At 41.3% G+C, this 23,509-nt stretch overlaps 2 protein-coding genes across 4 annotated transcripts in view; one reads left to right on the top strand and one right to left on the bottom strand.

The window, feature by feature from the left end:
* DNAI1 (dynein axonemal intermediate chain 1) overlaps positions 1-11,883 on the bottom strand; it is a 252,535-nt gene extending 240,652 nt beyond the window's left edge. Inside the window, exon 1 of the mRNA XM_020966929.2 lies at positions 11,497-11,883. Coding sequence (XP_020822588.1) covers positions 11,497-11,526 — 30 coding nt within the window. The 5' untranslated portion in view covers positions 11,527-11,883. The remainder of the gene's footprint in view (positions 1-11,496) is intronic.
* Positions 11,884-12,057: 174 nt separating this feature from the next.
* The window catches only part of FAM219A (family with sequence similarity 219 member A), a 97,427-nt gene continuing 85,975 nt past the window's right edge, over positions 12,058-23,509 (top strand). For 2 of the 3 annotated variants that reach the window (XR_013485958.1, XM_020966948.2), the window contains exon 1: positions 12,060-12,500. Coding sequence is in view for 2 of the 3 variants with exons in the window: in XM_020966948.2 (XP_020822607.1) it covers positions 12,441-12,500 (60 nt within the window). In the remaining variant the exon portion in view is untranslated. Of the gene's footprint in view, positions 12,501-23,509 lie in introns of all 3 variants that reach the window. The other variant, XM_020966950.2, reaches the window with a different exon arrangement.

Here is a 23,509-nt window from a genome sequence, read left to right as displayed (position 1 = left end):
GAAAGCTCAGCATGAGATGAAACTGCCTTTTTTTCTGCAAAAAGAGTGGCCTTGTTATGAAAATGACAGAACAAAAATGAGTAATGAGGAGTTTATACCCAAGATATGTAAGGAGACAGTAAGAAAGTACCTAGCTGCCTTTGATAAATTCAAATCATCTAGCCTAGATGAAGACCCCTGGGTCCTGACAGAACTGAGAGAAGTAATTGCTCAGCCAGTGACATCTGAAAAATCATGGAGAACTGGAGAAGCATTCAAAAGATTGGCAAAGGGCAAAGTCCCAATTGTCAAAAAAGAAAAGAGACAGATCTTACAGCTATATAGGCCAATGAGCTTGACTTCAACTCCTATTCTAGAAATGCTAGAATAGATCATTAAATATTTTACTAATAGCTAACATTTATTAAGCACTTGCTATGTGTCAGGCACTGTTAAGTGCTTTATACTTACTATCTCATTTGATCCTCACAACCACCTTGGGAAGTAGGTATGATTATCATCTCCACTTCACAGAGGAGAAAACTGAGGCAAACAGAGGTTAAATAATTTGCCCAAGGTCACACAGTTAGTGAAATGTCTGAGGTTGGATTTGAACTGAGGTCTTCCTGACTCCAGGCCTGGAGTCTGCACTACCCAGCTAAACATTCACAATGATGAACACTCATTCAGAAAAGGAATCAATGACTAACTAGACCCAGCATGGCTTCATCAAGAACAGGCTAACTTAATTTCCCATTTTTTGAGGATTACTAAAGTAGTAGATAAGAAGAATGCTATGGCTATAGTTTACCTAGATCTTAGCTAACTTTTGATAAAGTTCTCTCTCTTGTGTGAGTATGGAAAGAAATGGATTAGGCAATAATACAATCAGATGGATTTATGACTGGTTGGATGGTTGGACTCAAAGTGTTCATGGTTCAATGTCAATGTAGCAGGATGTCTACAATGGAGACAAGGTCACCTAATCCAAGCTCCTCATTTTAAAAGAAGAGGAAAGAACCTCAGACACAAATAAATTGTGACTTTCCCAGGGTTATATAAATAAAGTTTGGATTTGAACCTAGGCCCTGTGACTCCAAATCCCACACTCTTCCCATTATACCACATGTCCTCTCAAGGTACCCTTTTAAATTTCTAATCAATTTCTAGTTTCCTGTATCTTGTCAGAGAAGTTAACTGTACCCACAGTCATATGCAGCCTAGGACTTCCTTCATGAAGTTTTTTTCACAAAAAAACTTCCTCCTCACTTGATGCCACTCAGCTGTGCCTAGGAAGCAAATCTGAAGATCCTCCTCATCCCACTAAGCTCATTCTAATCTTCAACATAGAGAATTTGTCATCTTCCTTTCTCTGTGCAAAGCACAAAAGATCATAATTTCATTTGGAGAAATACCAACCAAACTAATAGACTGCAGAGAGAAAAGGGGGAAAGGAGCCCTTTGGGGAGAAAGGCAAAGCAGCTGTTGAAAGGCATTGAGGTTGGCATTTTAGTAAAACACTTTTGTAATCTCCTGCTAGCTCCACTTTGTGAATGTCAGCTATTTCCATAGTAAATGATTGTTAGAAATACAGTATGTGGTAGTGCTGCTTGGAGACCAAGCTAACGGAAGCAAAAATCTAGCTTTTTTTTGTCTACTTTATTGCAACGTGGACCCCCAGGAATGCCAATTTATAAGCTATTTGCCAACAAGGCTGGAAATTTTCTTTCTTGGAAACACCAAAGTAAGCGTAGATTTTAGTAATTTGACATGCCCAAGATAGTTTAACATACCTGAAAGCCAATGGACCCTTTGTCAGACCTCAGAAGGCAACAAAATAAAGATGTTTATATTTGCTCAGAGACTTTCTGCCTAACAAGAATTTCTCTCCTGCTTTCTGGCAAATTTTCTCCCTTTCCTTATGGATTTGCTTGTTAAATCAGCACTGGAACAAAAGATCAGATCAGTTCAGCCACTAAACTTGGCTACCTTGATTCACAGTCAGCTTCTTCCCTCAGGAAAACAGGAATAATTATATTTCTCCCTGTTACATAGGGATATCAATGCCAGGATTCACAAGATTTCTACCATCTCTTCCAGCTCTAGATAAATATATGACTCAGACTGCTAAAAGAAATGCCAACCTACTGGCCTGTTATTATAGACATAACAATAATACTGCCTCAAATATGGATTGGCGTATAATTAGATTTTGTCCTTGACCTTCCCACAGGAAAAGGCAGAGCCAAATCTCATTTTGGTTCATTTCTCCCAAATTTCAGGAAATACCTTGGTTCACTTTGATCCATTACTGTTTCTGCTATCGTTCCCTATTGTCTGTTTTTGGTTTTGCTTTCCCCTCTCTTGAGTCCAGCAGAAAGATAGACTTCAGAATGCTGCAATGTATTTCCTTCAAGCTACCAAAGTTTGAACAGCTATTTGGTGAATGTATTACCTGTTATTTTCCCTCTATTCCATATTCTCAGGTCAATATTCTCAGGGAACAGTACAATAGGAAAGTACAATAGGAACAGTACAGTAGGAAATGCAAATCTCTAAAAGGTAGAAATGGCATACTACCAGAGCTAGGTAATAAAAAAAAATTACTCTTAGATAAAAGCAGGTTGCGAATAGGGAAGGAAAGGGAAGGGAAGGGAATTAACAGGTTGAAATAAGAGGTAGAAAATCTTACTGAAGCAATAAATTTCCTAAAAATCAGAATGAACCAAATAGAACCCAATGACTTTCTGAGGCAACAAGAAATATTAAAACAAAGTCGATGATGATGATGATGATGAAGAAGAAAAGAAAAAGAAGAGGAAAAGAAGAAGAAGATGATGATGAAGGAGGAGGAGGAGGAGGAGGATGTAAGGTACTTCACAGCAAGAACAACTGACCTGGAAAACAGACAGAAGGGGAAAAAATTAAAAGTCATTGGACTACTGAATGCCATGTTCAAACAAAGAGTGTAGATATATTTCAAGAAACCATCCAGATTTCTTAGAACCAGAGAATACGATGGAAATGGAAACAATCTACCAGTGATTCTCTGAATGAAACCCTAAAATGAAAACTCCAGTGAACATTATAGCTAAAATCCAAAGTTTCCAGGTCAAATAAAAAGTATTGCAAAGAGCCAGCTTGAAAGAATTCCAGTACTGAGGAGCCACAATCAGGATCAAAAATGATTCAAATGCTACTCCTATAATAATATTTTATTTTTTCCCATTGCATGTAAAACAGTTTTTAACATTCATTTGTAAAATCCTGAGTTCTAAATTCTCTTCTCTTCCCTCCCTGAGATTAGTAAGTAATTTGATATGTTATGTGCAATCACGCAAAAAAAATTTCCATATTAGTCATAATATGAAAGAAAATATAGACCACCTCCAAGTCTCTCACACACACAAATAAAGAAGATTAAAAACAACATGCTTCAATTTGCATTCAGACTCCATCAGTTCTTTCTCTAAAGGCAGATAGCATTTTTCATTGAGTCCTTTAGGATTGTCTTGGATCAATATATTGTTCAGAATAGCTAAGTCATTCACAGTTGATCATTATGCAATATTACTGTTACTGTATACAATGTTCTCCTGGTTCTTCTTGCTTCAGTATGCATCAGTTCATATTAATCTTTCCAGGTTTTTCTGAAATCAACTTGCTCATCATTTCTTATAGCACAATAGTATCCCACCACAATCATATACCACAACTTGTTCAGCCATTCCCCAAACGATGGATATCCCTTCAATTTCCAATTTATTGCCACCACAAAAGGAGCTGCTATAAATATTTTTGAATAAATAGGTCCTTTCCCCCTTTTTTGGTCTCTTTGGGATACAGACTTACTAGTGGTGTTGCTGGATCAAAGGGTATGCACAGTTTTATAGCTCTTTGTGCATAGCTCCAAATTGCTCTCTAGAATGGTTGGATCAGTTCACAACTTTACCTATAATGCATTAGTGTTCCAATTTTGTCACATCTGCTCCAACATTTATCATTTTCCTTTTCTGTCATATTAGTCAATCTGAAAAGTGTGAAGTGGTAGCTCAGAGTTGTTTTAATTTGCATTTTTCTAATCAATAGTGATTTAGAGCATTTTTTATATGACTACAGAAAGCTTTGATTTCTTCTGAAAGCTGTTCATATCCTTTGACCATTTAGCAATTGGAGAATGACTTGTATTCTTATAAATCTGATTCAGTTCTCTATATATTTGAGAAGTAAGACCTTTATCAGTGATATTTGCTATAAAAAAATTTCCCCAGCTTTCTACTTTCTTCCTAATCTTGGCTGCATTGGTTTTGTTTGTGTAAGAACTGACAAATTTAATATAATCAAAATTATTCATTTACATCTCATAATACTCTCTATCTCTTGTTTGGTCATAAATTCTTCCCTTATCTATAGATCTTAGAGGTAAACTATTTCACGTTCTACTAATTTGACCATAGTATCACCCTTTATGTCTAAATCATGTCCCTATTTTGACCTTATCCTGGTATATGGCATGAGATGTTGGTTTATACCTAGTTTCTGACAAACTGTTTTCCACATTTCCCAGCAGTTTTTGTCATACAGTGAGATTTTGTCCCAAAAGCGTAGATCTTTGGGTTTATCAAACATTAGATTACTATGGCCATGTATTATGTACCTAATCTATTCCATTAATCCATCATTTTATTTCTTAGCCAGAACCAAATTGTTTTGAACATTAACGCTTTATTAAACAGTTTAAGACCTGGTATGGCTAGGCTACCTTCCTTCCCATTTAAAAAAAAAATTCCCTTCATACTCCTGACCTTTTGTTCTTCCAGATCAATTTTGTTATGATTGATTCTAGCTCCATAAAATAATTTGTTGGTAGTTTGATAGGCATGGCAATGAATAAGTCAATTAATTTAGGTAGAATTATCATTTTTATTATACTGGTTTGGCATACCCTTGAGCAACTAATATTTTTCCAATTGTTTAGATCTGACTTTATTTGTGTGAAAAGTGTTTTGTATGTTTATGTGTTCATATGGGTTTTCTTGGTTGGTATATTCCCAAATATTTTATATTGTCTATCATTATTTTAATTGGAATTTCTCTTTCTATCTCTTGCTGCTGGACTTTGTTGGTAATATATAGAAATGCTGGTGATTTATGTGGGTTTATTTTACATTCTGAAACTTTGCTAAAGTTAATTATTTCAATTAGTTTTTAAGTTGGTTCTCTAGGATTCTCTATGTCATCATATCATCTGCCAAGAGTGTCCTCACTGACTATTCTAATTCCTTCAATTTCTTTTGCTTCTCTTATTGCTATAGCTAGCATTTCACGTACAATATCGAATAATAGTGGTGATAATGTGCAACCTTGCTTCACCCCTGATCTTATTGGGAAGGCTTCTAGCTTATCCCCATTACAAAGAATGCTTGCTGATGGTTTTACATAGATACTACTTATCATTTTAAGGAAAGTTCAATTTATTCCTATGCTTTCTAGTGGTTTTTTTTTAATAGGAATGGGTGTTGTATTTTGCCAAAAGCTTTTTCTGCATCTATTGAGATAATCATATGATTTCTGTTGGTATTGTTATTGATATAGTCAATTATGCTGATAGTCTTCCTAATACTGAACCAGTCCTGCATTCCTGGTATAAATCCCACCTGGTCACAGTCTATGATTCTTGTGATATATTGCTATAATCTCCTTGCTAGTGTTTTATTTTAAAAATTGGCATCAATATTCATTAGGGAAATAGGTCTATAACTTACTTTCTCTGTTTTCACTCTTCCTGGTTTAGGTATCTGTGTTATATTTGTGTCATAAGACTCCTTCTTTGCCTATTTTTCCAAATAGTGTATATAGTATTGGAATTAATTGTTCTTTAAATGTTTAGTAGAATTCACTTCTGAATCTATCTGCCCTGGGAATTTTTCCTTAGAAGTTCATTGATGGCTTGTTCAATTTCACTTTTTAAGATGAGGTTATTTAAGTATTCTATTTCCTCTTCTGTTAATCTAGGCAATTTATATTTTTGTAAATATTCATCCATTTCACTTAAATTGAATAGTGAATGATGGTAAAGGATAGGAACAGGTAGCCCTCAAGGGAAAAAAATCCAAACCATTCAATAACCATATGAAAAAATTCTCAGGGAAGAGTTCTATGAACTGATGCAGAATGAAGTAAGCAGAACCAGGAGAACAATTCATATGATAAGAAAACATTATAAGACAAATTTGATAGATTTAAGAACTCTTATCAATGCAATAACTAATCAGGATTTGAGAACTGATGAACCATGCTACTCATCTACTGACAAAGGTGATGGACTAAAGATGCAGAATGAGACATACACTTTTGGACATGGATAACATTGGATTTTGCTTGACTATCAATATTTGACATAAGGGTTTTGTCTTTCTTTTAAATGGGGGAGGGGAAGAGAAAATAAATACTTGTTAATTGAAAAATTAAATTAAAGATAAAAAAAATCAGATATGAATAAAAGAATTGTTGTATAGCAGTGAGGACCCAGCTGAGACAAGATGGCATAAATGTGCAATATACCTTACCAGCATTAGGGATGTTGAGAAGTGCGGAAAGTAAGAGCGAGCCTTCCAATGTTGGAGATTACCAGGGTGGGAACAGAGAAAAGTCACAGGGAAAGGGATTGCACTATTGACCATAGGCTATAAAAGAAGGGAACTGAAGTCAGAATGATGGGCTGGGAAAATGTGGATGAATGCAGTGACCAGAAGTTAGAATAAAGAAGACACTTCCTAGCAGAATGAGAACTCTGAGAGGAAAGGGGACTTTTTTCTTGGAGTACTTTTGTCTTTTTCTCCAGAGCCTAACACAGCACTTCACATACAATAAACACCTAATTGATATTTGTTGAATTAAATTGACAAAGAAGATAGTCATTGAGAAAAGTGAGAGAATGTCCTGGTAATCAACAGATGGAAGCACTAAGGACTGGGGATGTAATTAGATGACAGAAATTTCAAAGGAAGAGAGGTTGTTGGTTGATCCTAGCATAATACAAACTCCTTGAAGAACTTATTTTTTTCTCCATATTCCTGACAAATTGGGAATCACTTTAACCTGTCAATGTCCCCAGAAATTCTCTAAAGACTCATGAGTAGTTCCCCTATCTTCATCATTCCCCATCCTCATCTGGCACAGTATCTTGTATGTATAGGTGCTTAATGAATATTCACCCAATTGTCCTTTTGAGACACTCTGCCACCTTTTGATTCAGTGAATATTTATTAAGTACATATTTTGTATTAAACATTGTGTTAGAGAAACAAAGATGGGGCGGGGGGAAATACCAAAGCCCCTATTCTGAGGAAGCTTACAATCCAATGGGCAGAAGTCTTGTGTGTGGGAGCCACAGACTATAGAGTACTCATGGAGATATAAGCAAATGAATATTAATGGCAGTAAGAATCCTAGAATTCAAGACTTGGAGGGACCTCAGATGCCATCCAGTGTAGCCACATATAAAAAAAAATCCACTATAACATATCTGACAAGTGTTTGCCTAACCTCTGCTTGAACACCTCCAGGGATGGGGAGCTCGCCCTTTCTTAAGGCAGCTCATTGCACTTTTCGACAGCACTAATTGTCCTGACATTGAAGCTAAATTTGTCTTTCTATTTCTTTTATGCAGTTTCCACCCATTAGCCTTGGCTCTGTATTCTGAGGCCAAATGGAACAAAGCTAGTCCCTCTTTCACATGATCATTTTTCAAAAACTTGAAGATAGGTATCGTGTCTTCCCAGAATCTTCTCTTCTACAGACTAAATGTGCCTAGTTCCTTCAACTTATCTACAGAAGACATGGACTCAAGACTAAGTTGACTTTTTGTCCTGTTTTTAAAGAGAAAAAGAAGGAAAAACATACATTACAAAAGGCATCAAGGGATATAGTATGGGGAAGAGGGCAAGAAAGGGGGAAGGCATATTTCAATTAATGTGAGGACATAGAAGGAGTGAAAGTTTAAAAAAAGAGAGATTAAAGATGAACAGTTTGTTCATAATAAAGTAGTTTCTAAAGGGTCATAGTCTAGGAAATTATTGTAGATCCCTGAGGTTGTCGGTCCTTGAGACTGTCAGCCTAGTGCAGAAAAGGACTGAAAGTAGAAAATATTACACAAGCCTTAAGTAAAATCATGAAGTGCAGCATACCTAGAATATCATGTATAGTTCTGATCATTACACTAGAGAAAAGATAATAGACTTTGAGAAGGCACCGAGAATGACAACTAAAATATACAGAAGGGATATAATTCAATAAACATTTACTAAGCATTTATTATTATGTGCAAGGTACTGTGGATACAAAAAAAAAAAATCAAACAGCTCCTGCCCTCAAAAAACTTCCATTCTACTGAGGAACTGGAGAAAGGAAAGAGTCAACTATATGAATATAGAATTCCCTGTTGGCATTCTTTGAATTTGATCTTTTTGCAATGTTTCTCATTTATAATACTGATGAGAAAATTTCTTTTATGCTTTTATATACTATCCTTTTCTTCACAGTTGTCTGGAAGTTTAATGTCTTAAATTTCTTCTCCTTGCTATGTCCTCCAGGTCTATCATTTTTCTCTACATTTCTTCCAAACATTTCTTCAGTTGAGCAATTTTCTGGGTTTGCTTTTTTGCTCCCACTCTTTTTTTCTGCTAGTCTAGCCTCCAGTAAAAATAATTCTACTTTTCATTGAATCCACTTTGATATGTATATTCTCTGGAGGAATTTCCAAATTGTTTAGTCTCAACAATATTTTGTCCTGAGATTCTTTACTTAGGTTCAGTTCACTCCTTATTTCCAGCACTTTTTCTTTTTTTGGAATTTCTTTTTTTTTTCATTTAATTCCTTCAGTATCCCTCACCATCCCCATCACCTCCAACTAGAACAGTAAGAGATGCCCAGGCCTCATCAGAATGGCCATGCAAGAAGAGTGATAGACATTCATACCACTAGGATGGGCTACGAGTTACCAAGTACAATCCTTTTGTTGAGCTATAGGACCACCTGGCCTTATAATCTGCCCTGAAACAGCATACTGAAATCCTCTGGAGCTTGCCATCTGATTTTCTGCTAACTCTCAAAAACCATGGGCCTTGTTATCCACCCTGCAACTGAACTCTCTTATATGTCCTACCTCTCCCACTTAGAGAGTAAGATCCTTGAGAGTAAGCACTGTCTCATTTTTTCTATTTGTATCCCTACCACTTAGCATAATGCTTGGCACATAGTAAGTGCTCAATATATGTTTCATTCACTCATTCATTTTATTATATATCTGGAGAAGAATCTAGCTTTCTGATGCAACTGAATTTCTATGTACTTTCCTTTTTGTATTTTTTCTTTCTTTCTTTCTTTCTTTTAACCCATTTGACTTTTCGGGACTCTGCTTAAGTTTGGTCATTGACTGACTGATTTTTAAAATTTTCCTTTAAGCCTATCTAGAAGTTTTGCTTTTTCCTCTAAATTTCTATTGCTGTTTAAGAATTAGAACTCTGAAGATGACTCCCTCATAACCTCTTATGGTACCATCTTCACAGAAGACCTATGGCATGGAAGAGGGATTGATTAGATTGCTGCTTGATTCCTGAAGGCAGAATAAGTTGGAAGTTGCAAAAAGGAGAATTTAGACTTGATATGAGGAAAAACTTCCTAACAAAGGTATCCAAAAGTCAAATGGACCATCCCAGGATGCAGTAGATTCCTCTTCACTGGATATCTTCAAGCAATGCCTGTACAACCATTTGGCAAGGATGTCTTCTTCAAGTATAGGTTACCCAAGATGGCCTCCCAGGCCCCTTTCCAATTCCAAGATTCTATAATTCTGCAGCAGTTTTCTGCCTGAGACAGTAGAGGCTAGAGGAAACCTGATCAATCAACAGCTATAAGATCATGTGTCACCTAAATAAGCTGACCACGGACTATTCCTCAAACTCACAAATTCTAGGATGAAAAAGACTTCTCTTTGAAATTTGAGATGAGTTAATGTTAGGACAAATACCACCATCATCATCATCGTTTTAAAACATTATAGGGACAGCTAGGTGGTGTAATGGATAGAGCACCTGAGTTCAAATCCGGTCTCAGTCCAGCCACTTGACACTTACTAGATGTGTGACCCTGGGCAAGTCACTTAACCCCAATCGCCTCACCATATAACTTAGATTTATATAGTGCTTTACAGTTTCCAGAGCATTCCATATACATTTCCCCATTTGTCCTACTTTACATAAAATTATGGAATTCATTAGATTAAGGTATGGGACAAAAAGGAATGTGAACAAATTTTAAAAAGGTTCGGATAGAAAGGAACCACTTAGGCGCTATCATTCACATAAGAATATCTAGCACATAACTAATTATACCATTTTTCAGAACACTGCTTGATGCTGCTGCTGGCAACAGAACATCAGTCTAATTGGATCATGGATCCGACCCAATAGGATGATTCCTAGAACTCCCATAAAACAGAAAAATGATGAAACAGTGACTTGAGTGGCACAGTGTGAGCTTTTTACTGAGTAGACACTTAATTTAGGAAGACAGTCCAGGGTGTGAGATAAAAGAAAAGAAGTTCAGGAAAAGTGAAGTATGGATGAATGAGGTATGGAAATAGGAAGAGATGCATTTTAAGGATTCCTGTTGGGGATGGAGGATGAAGCAGGTTGGAGGCTAAGTGATAATGAAAGATCAGTTGGGGGTCATTTGTCAGGATTTTTTAACCACTAAATTAATATACTGAAGAAAAAGGAAGGACTCAGAACGTGTTGTTAAGGATGCCGCTGTTAATGACCTTGCTATGCAGTTATAATTGCCTCTCCTTTTTACGTGTTCTGTGTTCAAAGTCCTAAGCATCTTACAGTAAAGTCTAATCCATAAGACTTTTCCCAGGAACACAAACACCACAAGGGAACACAAATATAATTGACGAATTATTTGGAAAGCCTTACTGCTCTAACAGGAGGTTTCACCTGACTGTCCTCCTATCAACATTCTTAGCTGTACAGCCACAGTGTAAGGGCCATTTTAGGGACCAATTGCCCAGAGGTGTGGTCTTTTTTTTTTTTAAATAAGCTGCTCTCACAGCTCAGCAGTTCTGACTCCCCTATTCTAAGTAACACTTAATAAATGAGGAACTACAGTTACAAATTTCCCTAGGAAGCCTTCTCTGATTTCTGTTGCCCACCTGGATCTTTATTTCATCTCCAATAGCACTTACAGTTTGTACCAATTTACTACTTCATTATATTACACCCTGCATTGCTATCTCCCTAAACAGCTGCTCAGGGGCAAAGGCAGTGAGGTTATAATGTCTCCACTTAGAGCAGTGCTGGGCACACAGCAGTCATTCGATAATTTCTTGTTGACCGACACTGGTGAGGCAGCCGGAGGTCAGCGGAGTGACTGGTCATAGGGCCTTGGGGAATGCTCAGTTCAGAAACGGGAATAAAGGGGCAGACTTATTAGAATTGATGAGAGGAGATTTACCATTCTACGGGCCGCAGTTTTCGGGGCCATCGTGGTCGTAACAGGTAGCTTCTGGAAACTTAGGATTCCGACTTAAACCCTGCGGGCAGGAAGTGTACATCCGTTACCCGGGTGACGCAACGGAAGCCTCGCGACCCCTCCTCCCCGCTTCGAGGCATGCCTGTCACGTGACCATTCGGGGGTGGCGGTGGGATTCATTGCCGCAGTTGGATTTTTTCCCTCTCTCTTTTTCTCCCCTTTCCCATTTGTTCTTTAATGGTGTGGGAAAAGAAAGCTCCACGGTGGGCTGGATCCTGACGCCGTTACCTTGGCAACGGACCCGAAGCCCGAGCGCAGGCGCATCGCGTTCCACCGAAGCAGTCATCCATGGGCAACACCTCCCTCCACTTTGGGTAGGGAGGTGGGAATTATCGGGGTGGGCGGGGCGCCAGTCGTCCTTCCCCCTCATGAATAATGTGGAGCTGAGACAGCCCCTCCCGCTGCTCCAGAATCAGGCGGAGGCGGGCGGTGGGGTGCTGCCCCCCTCATGAATTATGCGGCGCGGCGGGGCGGGCGGTGTCCCGGACCCGGAAGTGGAGTTGCCGAGTCACCGCAGTGGCTGAGCTGGCTGACAGGAGGCGAGCTGGGGTGGGGAGCGGGCGCGGCGGAGGCAGCCAGCGGGATCGGGCGCGGGAGCGGGGGATGAGGCTGCGGCCGGGCGCGACGGCTCCTCTCGTCGCCCTGTGAGGAGGCCGCGGTGCCCGCCCTCTCTGCTCGCGCTCGTGGCCGGCCGGCCTCGCCTTCCTCCTCCCTTCCTCCGTCCCGCCTTCCCTCCCTCGCTCACTCGCCCGCCCGCCCGGCCGCGCCTTTCACTCGCCCGTTCGCTGCACCGCCTGCACCGGGGAAGCTGCGCCGCCGCCGCCGCCCACGTTCCGCGTCCCCTCCCTCCCCATCCCCCCGGCACCATGATGGAGGAGATCGACCGGTTCCAGGTGCCCACGGCGCACTCGGAGATGCAGCCGCTGGTGAGGGCGGGCGGAGGCTGCTTGGAAGGGGGACCCGCGGGGTGGGGGGCAAGGTGTGCCAGGCGACCCCCGCCATCCGGCGCAGAAGGAGTTGGGGGCTTAGCCGGGCAGGGGGAGGAGAGGCGAGGCATGCACCGGCTGATAAGAGAACATTTCACCGTGGTCGGGGGAGAAGACAGGTCAGGCACTGCGTGGGAAAAGAGAAAAGGGGAGGGGGATTCAGAGCCCCGAGTGGAGAGTGGGGAGCTAATGGGAAAGAGGTAGGGGGAGCAGCTGGAAGGAGAGGGAGAAGTGGGAGCCCGTGGGGAAGCCGAGTGGAGTTGGGGAGTGAGCAGCAGGGCTGGAGGAACGACGAGGAGGAGATGAAGAGGCCCTTTGTAGGGGGGAGGGGGTGGAGACCAGAAGCGGGAGGCAGGAGATGTCTTCGACAGGAGGCTTAGGAAACCTGAAGGGATGGGAGAAGCCGAAGAAGGACGATCCCCGCAGTGGGAAGCAGTGCGGGCAGCTAGAGATGTGGAGTTAGAGAGATTGGGGGGAGGGGAAACCTGAACCAGACTGAGCAACGAGAGGGGAGTGGGAGGTAGCAGGAGGTGGGATGGGCAGGAAGCTTGGCTGGGAGGAGGACACTAATGCCAAAGGTAGACATTGCTGGGATGGGGAGACATTTGGTGGAGGAGTGGGGGAGGGGATGAGGGGAGTGAGAGTCCCTAGGAATGGAACTGAAGATATCAACTCCCCCCACCCCCCACCCCCATTCAAGTAGCCGAGGGTGGGGAATGAAGGTAGGAGGCGGAAGACAAGAGAGGCCTGAGTCCAGGAGGCAAACTAAGGGGGAGCTGATGGAAATGGAGGTGCAACAAACTGTGAAGGCTGAAACCTGGGAACCTGAGAATGGGATCACAAGGCTGTGATATCCGGTGTGTTGGAAGGCTTGGGCTTTGTGGGATGGTGGTGAAGCCGTAAAAATGACCATTAGTTTTACTCACTGGCCAGAATTGGAGAAAGGCCAAGGGATCCCATGTCCCCGGAAAGTCCTGGAAAGGTTGTCTGGGAAAGCAGGTACTCCTTTGCTGGTAGTACAGTAACCCCAGGCATTTATCAGCATCCTTCAGCTCATCCCTACTACCCAAGGGGTGTGTTTGGAGAGTCCAAAGGCTTCCCTTTATCCCTTCCTTAGCATCGGTGCCTGCCCGATGTGTCAGTGAGGGAATGATGTAATCGCTCCCAGCGCAGTTGTATTGGGAAGGGGAAAGTGGAAAAGAATACACATACAGTGCAGCTGAACCTGGGATAGGTAATGAGGGAAAGACGTTGTCTGCTTCTATACTAGGGACCATCCTCTGTAACAGACTTAAGTGGGATCTAGAGGTGGTACAGAGGAGAAAGAGAGTGAAATAAGAGCCCTAACTTGGTTCTAACTTAGTAACCTCTTATCAGGTTTAGTTGTTTTCTTCTTTGGAGGAGTGTGGGGGTGGGGAAGATCAGACGTCTGGCCCCCCAGAGATATGCCTGGAAACTGAAGAGTCTCCTAGAGGTTGATGGAGAGGGATTTGTGGAATGTGGAAGAGGTTTAGTCTGATTCCATGCTGGAGGTGATTTCTGAAAACCCTTAATCTACATCTCCAGGTTCTTCCTACCATTATTTTGCCCAGAAGCTACAAACCATACTTCCTCTTTTCCAGATCTGGGGGTACCTTTAGTAGGTACAGTATTGGGCTTTATGGTTTTTAGCACAAATAATCTATAGATTATAGCTTCTTAAACAATTATTAGATCAGAACAGTGGCTGAAAACCTTTAGGAGTTGGTGGGAAATGGATCACTTTAATGACTCTGATTGTCCACCTTTGACTAGGGGATTCTAGAAGAGGATTAGAATACACTTACCTTGAAAGGGGTAAGACTGAAAGGAGGAATATCTCCAGAGAAGAGAGAAAGGAGTTGGATGATTTCTCTTGTCTGGGTGTGAAAGAAGCAGGTATGGACATAGAAAGAGAAAGAATGTGAACTGGTATGTGCTTTGGCCCCTCTTGTTTTAAGCCTTCCATGGCCACCTGAAATTATAAGTCAATATATTGGGATGGCCACCTGAGCTCTTGCTTTGGGATTTTATGTTGATGTTTGTTCATGCTTTGGGTGGCCGTGAGTTTTGGTGGGTCCTTAGCTGTTTGTGGGTTGTATAGGAATGGGATTGTAGACTGTCTGTATTTACTGCTTGCAGACACTGAGCATTTTAATGGAAATATCTTGACTCTTTGGCTTCCTTGAGACCCTTCAGTCTGCTATAGGTGTACTCTGCAAGGAAATGCTTTGCTATGATTCAGTGATAGTTTAGGTTAGAGCATTTTTTGTGTGTTTTTTTTATTTTAGGCAATTAGGTTTAAGTGACTTGCTCAGGGTCATATAGCTAGAAAGTGTCAAGTGTTTGGTCTGAGGCCAGATTTGAACTCAGGTCCTCCTTACTTCAGGGCTGGTGCTCTATCCACTGCACCAAGGGTTAGAGCATTTTAATGGAATCACAACTCTAGAATTCATAGATAAGTAGCACAGTTGTAATTCTTAATAACAGGAAGTATAGCAATTAGTCTGTTGTTGTTCTCTTTTACTTGATCCCCAGCCACCAATTTAAAGAGAGCTAGGCACCTGCATTCCCTCCCCCCAAGCCCTACAGCAACTTGTGCTTTGGGAATCAAGAGAGTCTAATTCACTCTTTCTCTAAGGAGGGAACTCAGTGTTTCCTGGAGGCCCTAGCCAATCATATGCCTTCAGCCTCAGACACCAAACTCAGAACATAAGGGAACAGAAATTGGATCCTGAAAAAAAAAAGTCAAAGAAGTAAAATGAAGGCAAAAGGGATATTAGGCAGGAATGAAAAGTACGAATGCTTGTTGGGTAGAACAGAGAGGTCCACTGATCTGTCCCTTCCCATCTCTGAACTGAAATGAAGAGTAATCATTCATCCCCTTCACCCCTAACCCTCTCTAACCCCTAGAATTGTCATGGGAATTTGAGAATCCTCCTCTCCCCTAAAATAGTTTAGACATTTCAGAAAATAGAGTAAGGTTGCCACAATTGGAAGTTCTAAGGACATGGCAGGCCAGGGTGCAGTGGGGAACAGTGCGTTGTTGTTGGCAGCATCATTAGGCCTGTCTGGAACAAACTGCTATGCCACCAGTCAGAAGTTTAAGGTTCTCAACCTAGCATCTTTGAAGTACCCTTGGCACTTCACCTCTATGGCCGCGGGTAATCAAATTACTTAAATACTCATAACCTCCCTGGAGTGGTAGTATAAAAATAGTATTCCTTGTTTAGAAGTCTAATAAGCTTGTGGGTTGGAGGGAGAAGGGAAACAGGGGGGAGAGTATATCTTAATTTTCTGCCTAAAGGAGAACTTTAAGCTTTAAAAAGGATTGGGGAAGGGGGGGAGACACAATAGCTAGCTAAGAAAATATGTTTCCAAGGTGCTGATTTAGGCATTAACTGTCAATAGAAAGAGATCTTAGCCCTGCTGCTGTTATGTGTGAAACTAGGCAAGGCTATAGGTTTAGGGATGGAGTTTGCCCTGGAGTGTAATTTCTATTGCTTATCTCTTTTTTCCCAAGCCCCATAGTGACCTGACATAGGCCTGCTTATCCTTAGGCTAGGCAGAGGCCCTTTGCCCTGAGATCTTCACAATATAAGATTGGGCCCCAGTCGGCTCCCTTTATCCTTTGAAAAGGAAATGAAGTGAGATTAATTCCCTGGGCCCTACTTATACTGTATCTGCCTTCTAGACAATCCTAAGTATATTCCAAGAGCATGAATTCTCCTGAGAACTTTCAGGGGGTAAGAGAATTTTGTGTATATTGTAATGTTAGTCTCTGGGACTGAGGTCATGCTGCTGCCACTGCTGCTATGATTTGGGGAGGGAATTCTAGCTGCCAGATCCTTTTTGCGCATCGATTACATTTGATTTAGGATGTTGTCTTTGCTGAACAGCCAAGACAGGTAGATGGTTGCCTGTTACAAGAACTGTCTACTCTGCTTATGTGGTACAGCATAGCTGTAGAAGAAAGAAGAGAGGAAAAGATTTGTTTCAAAAAGAAAAATGGAGTTTTTAAGCATTTAAGTATGTCATGCATGTCATGGCATATTCTCAACAGGAGCCTACAAGACTTGTGAGATCTCTAAGAGCCTAAGAAAATTGCTGGTTTGTGTTCCCATGGTAAGCCAATGAAAATTTCTTTTAGAATAAGTATGATCTTTTTGAATACAGTAGAGGGAATGGATTCCAACTGGTAAAAGCAAAGTTTTAGAATTAGCCTTAGGGAAGAACTTGTGACACCGTTATTGCCCATGAAAGCAGTTCCCAAGAGAATCTGTATCCTCTTTTGGAGATGTTAGCATGAGTTTAGAAGTCAGGAATTTTAAAAAATGATGTGTTGAGACATTTTGACTCCTTTCCTTTGTGCATGTGAGTTGGGGTGAATGGTTAGTGATCCTTGCTGATTCCTGATCTCCTTGGGGAAACAGAAGTGCATGTACCTTGCAGGTGGCTTGTACCCAGTTCTTAAAGTTGCAGAAGAAACACACAACAATGACAAAAGATCCATATACCACTGAAAACTGGCCAGCATAGCAACCTTGGCACATATGTCTCATATTGCCAGTACTTGGCCAGATATATCTCTGTGTGGTCTGGGTTAGTTATAGAAGCCAGACGTAGACCAGACCTTTTAAAGATCCCATCAAGGCACAAAATTGCAAGATTTAAGGGTTTATTTTGGATGTGATCCCTACCTTTCATAGCTTTATTATTCATAATGTTTGTTAGATTATCTGGGCTAGGTATTATACACTCACTCAAATTCAAGAGTGGATTTGCCTGTTGAGCTCTGCAGTCCACTACCCCCTCAGATGTTTTTGGTAACTAGTTTTTCCCTGAAGTGTCTCAGACATTGCTTAATCATTTGGAGGGAGGCAGGTGTTTTCCTCTGCTTGAAGCTGCTTTCCCTTCATTATGGGTGATTCGGGAGCCATAGTAATCTATGGTGCTGTTCTGTGCTAGCACTGAAGCAGAGGATTGCTAATAGATGGGCTTGCCCTCGAACAACTTTTTTTCCTCCAGCACCCTGATAATTGCAAGTAAAATTGATTCAAGCTACAGAAAGGCAGAAAAGACTCATGATGGTTTTTTTCCTGTAGTATTTTGATTAGGGAGGGAAATGCTTTGTTGACTGAGGACACTGCTCTGTGTTGCAATATCTACCTGGGTCTGGCTCTTTGCCTTTTCCTATGCAGGAAATCTGGGTATTGACCTCCTAAAGAAAATTGCTGGATGAAAAGATGGGTGTGGACTCCAGAGTCCTAGGTCACTGCCTCCCATCCGGAAATATTGGACCATTGCAGCTGAAGGAAGGAAATGACTGGACTTGGCTTCTGCTAGGTGTTCTGAGCTAAGGCACATAATCCTTCAAAGGTTTAGCTGTGGGAATGGAAAAGGAACCTCAGAACTGAGGTCATCTGCCAGAAAAAGCTATGCATGGTCAGGAATTGGCCTTATAAAGGCAGGTAGTTGGCACAGTGAATAGAGCACTGGCCCAGGAGTTAGGAAGAACTGAGTTCAGGTTCAGCTTCAAACACTTTATAGCTGTGTGGCCCTGGGCAAGTCATTTAACTTCTGTCTGGGAATAATAATAGCATTTATTTCCCAGGATTGTTGTGAGGATTAAATGAGATGATATTTGTAAAGAACTGAGCACAGAGCCTGGAACATAGTATGTGCTTCATAAGTGCTTATTCTGTTAAATATCAAGGCTGAGTGACAATGACAGTTGGGCAGTCTGTGGAGTTCTTATCCCTGCTACCCTGAGTTGTCAAGAAACCAGTTCAGGAACAGGTTTATTTAGAGGTAATCTAGTCCAACCTCCTTATTGTACAAAGGAGGAAACTGAGACCCAGAGAAGGGCATTGGCTTGAAAGCTGGTACACAGATATTTGATGGCAGAACCCAGGTCTTCTGACTCCAGTGTAGTGTCCTTTTTTTTTTTTTCAGAATTGGCAAAAAGGGACAAAGCAATTATGCCTCTTAGACATAATTTGGGGGAACACTCCAAAATTACCATGATTTCCATGATGATAGCTATGAAAATAAAAGCTCACATTTATGTACTGCTTTACCACCTACAAAATGTTTTCCTCACAACAACCCTGCAAGGTAGGTAATCAAAACATTATTGTTTCCATTCCACAGAAGGGGAAACTGATGCTTACACTTCTACATGTGGTTACATGGCACAGTTTTATTCCCTGCACGAATGTCCTAAGTGGACTGTTAGCGTGGAACTCATGTTCCACATAGATCATACACTCTTCTATGAAGATTTAGGGAAGGACGTGAATAACAACTGAATAAGGCAAGAAGGCCTGGACAAATTGCAGTCTGTACCTATAGAAAAAGCACCTATGCCATGAAACCCCAGTGCCGTTGATGTATTGAACATATAAACATTAGTTCAAGTTGAAATGTACAATTATCCCTAGCGAAATTGGGAAAACAGGAAAACTTACTTGGAGCCAAAAGGTTCCCCTCTAACACATTTATGTATTGATACCTTTGAAGACAGCTGTTTTATTGCCTTAGTCTCCCAATGTACTCATTTCCTTCTACCATTTTACATTTGACTTGGTTTCTAACCACTTCCCCTCATGAGTTACCTTTTCCTTAATATCCTCATCAATGTCTCTTAAAATGGAGCACCTAGAAGACCATATTATAGATGTGATTTGACCATTGCAGACTATAGTGAGTTTGTTTAACTTGGTCTGGATATCATACTTCTTTTAAAGCAGGCTAAGATTGCATGGACAAAAAAATCATCGAGACTGAAAAGGCATACGTGAAAAGGCTAGCTGTTACAGTGTAGCATGTACACTTAGGTTGTAGAAGTATCAGTAGTATCAGATAATTAGCGTTTTTAGCAAGCAGCAGCACACTGTTAAGTTTATATAAAGCTTGTGACACATGAAAAGGTGGGAGTCCTTCTTACTGGCATTATAGGGCAACTAGGAAAGGCTTCTTGAGGAGGTGGAATTTTGGCTGATGCTTGAAAGAAGCCAGGTAAGGAGGGGAGAGCATTCCAGGCATGGGACAGACAATGAAGAATACGTGGAGTGTTTCATTCATACACGTAACAGCAAGAAGGCTCATGTCATTGAATTGAAGAGTATGTGGGAAGAGAGAGGGTAAGGTACAAGAAGACTAGTAAGGTAGGAAGGGACCAGGTTATAAAGGGCTTTAAAAGCCAAAGCGAGGATCTTCCATTTGAATCAGAAGATAATAGGAAGCCACTGGAGTTTATTGAGTAGGGGGAAGGGTGACATAGTCAGAACTATGTTTTAGGAAGATCACTTTGATAGCTAAGTGGCAGATGGGCTGGAGTAAGGAGAAACTTGAGGCAGGGTGACCAACCAGCAGGCTGTCACAGTAGTTCACATGCAAGGCATTGAGGGCCTGCGCCAGGGTGGCGGTAGTGTCATCAAAAGAGAGTATACAAGAAATGATGCAAAGGTAGAACCAGTAGAACTTGGCAACAGATTGGGTATATGGTAGGGATGGAAGGTTTGGAGAGAGAGAGAGAAGAAACAAAGAGAAGGCGGGTAAAGGATGACACCTACGACGGGTGCCTGGGTGACTGGAAGGATGGTGGTACCCTCAACAGTAATGGGGAAGTTAGGTAGAGGGGACAGTTTGGGGAGCAGAGGCGGGGAAATGAATTTCATCTTAGACAAGTTGAATTAAAGATGTCTATGGGATATCCAACTCCGGATGTACAATAGGCAGTTGGGGTTGTAAGACTGGAAGTTAGGACTGAGAGATGCTAATCTAGTCCTTCAGAGCTGCCAAAATCACCATGAAATAGTATAGAGGGAGAAGAATGGGCACAACGTGGATGGAGATCCAACAAAGGATCCTGAGGAGAAGAGGGTCAGCTAGGTAGAAGGAGAACCACGAGAGGGCAGTGTCGCGGAAACCTAGAGAGGAGAAGCAGAGCCAGTGTTAGAACCCAACTCCAAAAAGCGTGCTTCGAACGCTGGACTTAGAGTCAGAGTTTTCCTACTCAGGTGGTTATCAGTGCTCTTTCCATTGGGAAATATGTTGGACTTGCAGTCAGAAACCCAGTCAGATACTAGCTCTGCTATTTATTTTGCTCCTTATTTCCCAGACCTCCTTAGTCTTAGTTCCTTCTGAGACAATCCCCAGTCTATTCTGTATATATCTTGATTATGCCTAGTTTTTGCATGTTGTTTCTTTCATGTACTAAACTACGAGCTCTTTCTGAGCAGGGCCTTTTAAACAAATCTTTCTTTGTATCCCCATTGCATAGTGCAGTAACTGGCACATAGTAAGTGATTAATAAATGTCTGTTGACTTGACCTATGTGACCTAAGGCAAGTCAGTGTAACCTCTCTGGGCCTTAGTTTCCTCATCTGTAAAATGGGGGTAATAATACCACCTACCTCCCAGGGTTGTCATGAGGATTGAATGAGGTAATTCTAAGCGCTAGATAAATGTTGCCTATTATTGTTGTTAGCTCAGTACTGGTTCTAGGTTTGGTTGTTTGAAGAAGCAGTGGGGAAGAGTGGAAAAGCCCTGGAAATGGATGCAGGAAAGATGGGTTCAAAGCCTCCTTCTGCCAAGTCACTTCGCTTTTCTCCACCTCAGTTCCCTCATCTATAAAATGGAAATAATCCCTAGCATACTTATATGCCACAGGGATGTTAGATCCAAATGAGATAGCATTCAAACACTGTATAAGCCTTAAAGGACTATACAGACTACTCAGAGTGCCCCAAAAGACTTAGTGCTGTTTCAAGCCTTAAAAATGCACTAGGACATCCTATATAAATGTCAGCTATTTTTAGAATGTAGGTAGAGGATACAGAAGAAGTGAATGATCCAGTTTCTGATCTTGTTGGGAAGATGAGTTGCATTCATGAAAGGACTTAAAAACAGAAGACAAAATATATGAAATGCCAAAATGTTGTGGAACATAAAACCATCAGGAATCATGAAGGAGCATAGAAGAGAATTGGAGTGTGAGACAGGCAGCAGTTTTTGAGATAGGCTTCAGGAAGGAAATAGGAGAACTAAGCCTTGAAGGATAGATGGAAGCAGTTTGGGTAGGGGAGATGGAGAAAGAGAGAGAGAGAAAGCGAGAGAAGGAGTACGCAGTCATAAGACCCTGGATGGAGAGTTGGAACGAATCTCTGAGGCCATCCAGGCCAATCACTCATGTGACCAAACATACAGAGTCAAGAATGAGACGATTTTCCATGGGTTTATCCCCAGTGGCTAGAATGTCCTCACCCCCATTTCCTCCTCTTAGAATCCCTAGATTTCTTTAAGTATAGCTCAGGAGCTACCTCCTAAAGCCCTTTCCTGATTTTTCCCACTTCTCCTTGCATGCAGCCCTCCTCCTGCTGTGCCCTCCCCCTCACTGTTAGTGACCTCTGCCCCTGAAATTATACATATTTTGTGTTTATTTATTTTTGTATTTTTTTTTGTATCTTCCTCTCTTTTTCCCTCCCATTTTCCACACACACACCAGATAGAAGCTCTCGAAAGGAAGGAGTTATTTTATTTTTGTCTTTGTATTCCTAGTGCTTGACACAGTGTCTTGCGCATAGTAGGTGCTTAATTTGTTGAATAGTGTACATGAGAGATAGTGAAGAGTAAAAATAAAGTGGAATGTATTGTGTCTGTTAGGTAGGTATGGAACAGAGGATTGGATAAATAAACCAATTGGATCATGGAGGGCTTAGACTCTCTGATGAAAGATTTACTGTATAGCGCCTAGTAATTCAATGGTAGAACTGGAAGTGAGTGCAGGTCTCACCTTGGGTAGTCTGTTACAAATCTGTCTTTTTAGAGCCTTTTCACTTTGTAGTATCACACAAGTTTTTGAGGGTGAGGAAGATAGGTGAGGCATATGAAGGCCCAGTCAGCCCCACTTTAGCAGCAAGACGATGACTGTGCTCTCCAGCTTTGTTGTGAGGATGGAGAAGGCTATTAATAGAATGGGGATCTTTAATATTTAATTAGCAAAATTCCCATCTCCGCTAATGACGAGGCTCCTGCAGAAGTCTTTTAGCATTGAACGACTAGCTCACATCCTTCCAGAGATGAGAAAATATCTGGTGCTCTTAGAAGGCTGAATGCCAGTACAGTGCGTGCTGGCCTTCATGTGCCAGTAGCAGTTTGCTTAATGTTTTCCTCACAAATGCAAAAATCAAATGCTAAAGGATGTTGAACTGGGGGCAGGTCCTGTTGTTTAGTGGAGGAGCTGCCAGCTATAAAAGCAGAATCAAACAGATTCATAAGCCGTTGCAAATTAACATGCAGATTGCATCAGCTGGTAAGAGGGATTTGCTGGTTGTGCTACTATACCAACAAAATCATGAAGTTCTGCCTGAGAGAATTCTTCAGATCACTGATATTCCCATTCCCTGGTTTTGTTGCTTTCAGCAGGTCTTCTCTTATCTGTTTGAACCTTGGCTGAATAAAGAACGTGACCAGTCCAGAAGGCTAATGGATATGCTAGGAGGCAAAAGGATGCAGTGTTACTATGGATGTGATTAGGGTTTGGGAGATAAAATGAAGAATATAAAAGCAGGGGGATCAATGATATGCAGGCTGTCCAGAGGTAAAGAAGCAGCAAAGAATATGACTCGTGAACCAGGTTTAGTAAATTTGTCAGCCACAGCCCCACAGTCCACTAAATGTACTGACTTATACTATTAGCATTTTTTCAAAGATTTCAGTGACTGACTACTTCTGAATTTTTAAGTATTGGTTTTAAGATTTGTCACAGAAGTCCCATGGATGGGTTTCCAGTCTCTGAAGATTTGACTCTTGACTCTTGACTCGGGGAGTGATCCAACCCTTGTTTTCCTAGAATTCATCTGACCAGGCTGAGCAAAGTCAGGGGTGAGATGGCAAAAACTGAGGGAAAGCTTTGACTTCCTTTA

The sequence above is a fragment of the Phascolarctos cinereus genome, unplaced genomic scaffold (assembly GCF_003287225.1).
Source record: "Phascolarctos cinereus isolate Bilbo 61053 unplaced genomic scaffold, phaCin_HiC Scaffold_4;HRSCAF=312, whole genome shotgun sequence".
Taxonomy (NCBI): Eukaryota; Metazoa; Chordata; class Mammalia; order Diprotodontia; family Phascolarctidae; genus Phascolarctos; species Phascolarctos cinereus.
Note: the sequence above shows the minus strand (reverse complement) of the source record. Positions and strands in the feature narration are given on the sequence as shown.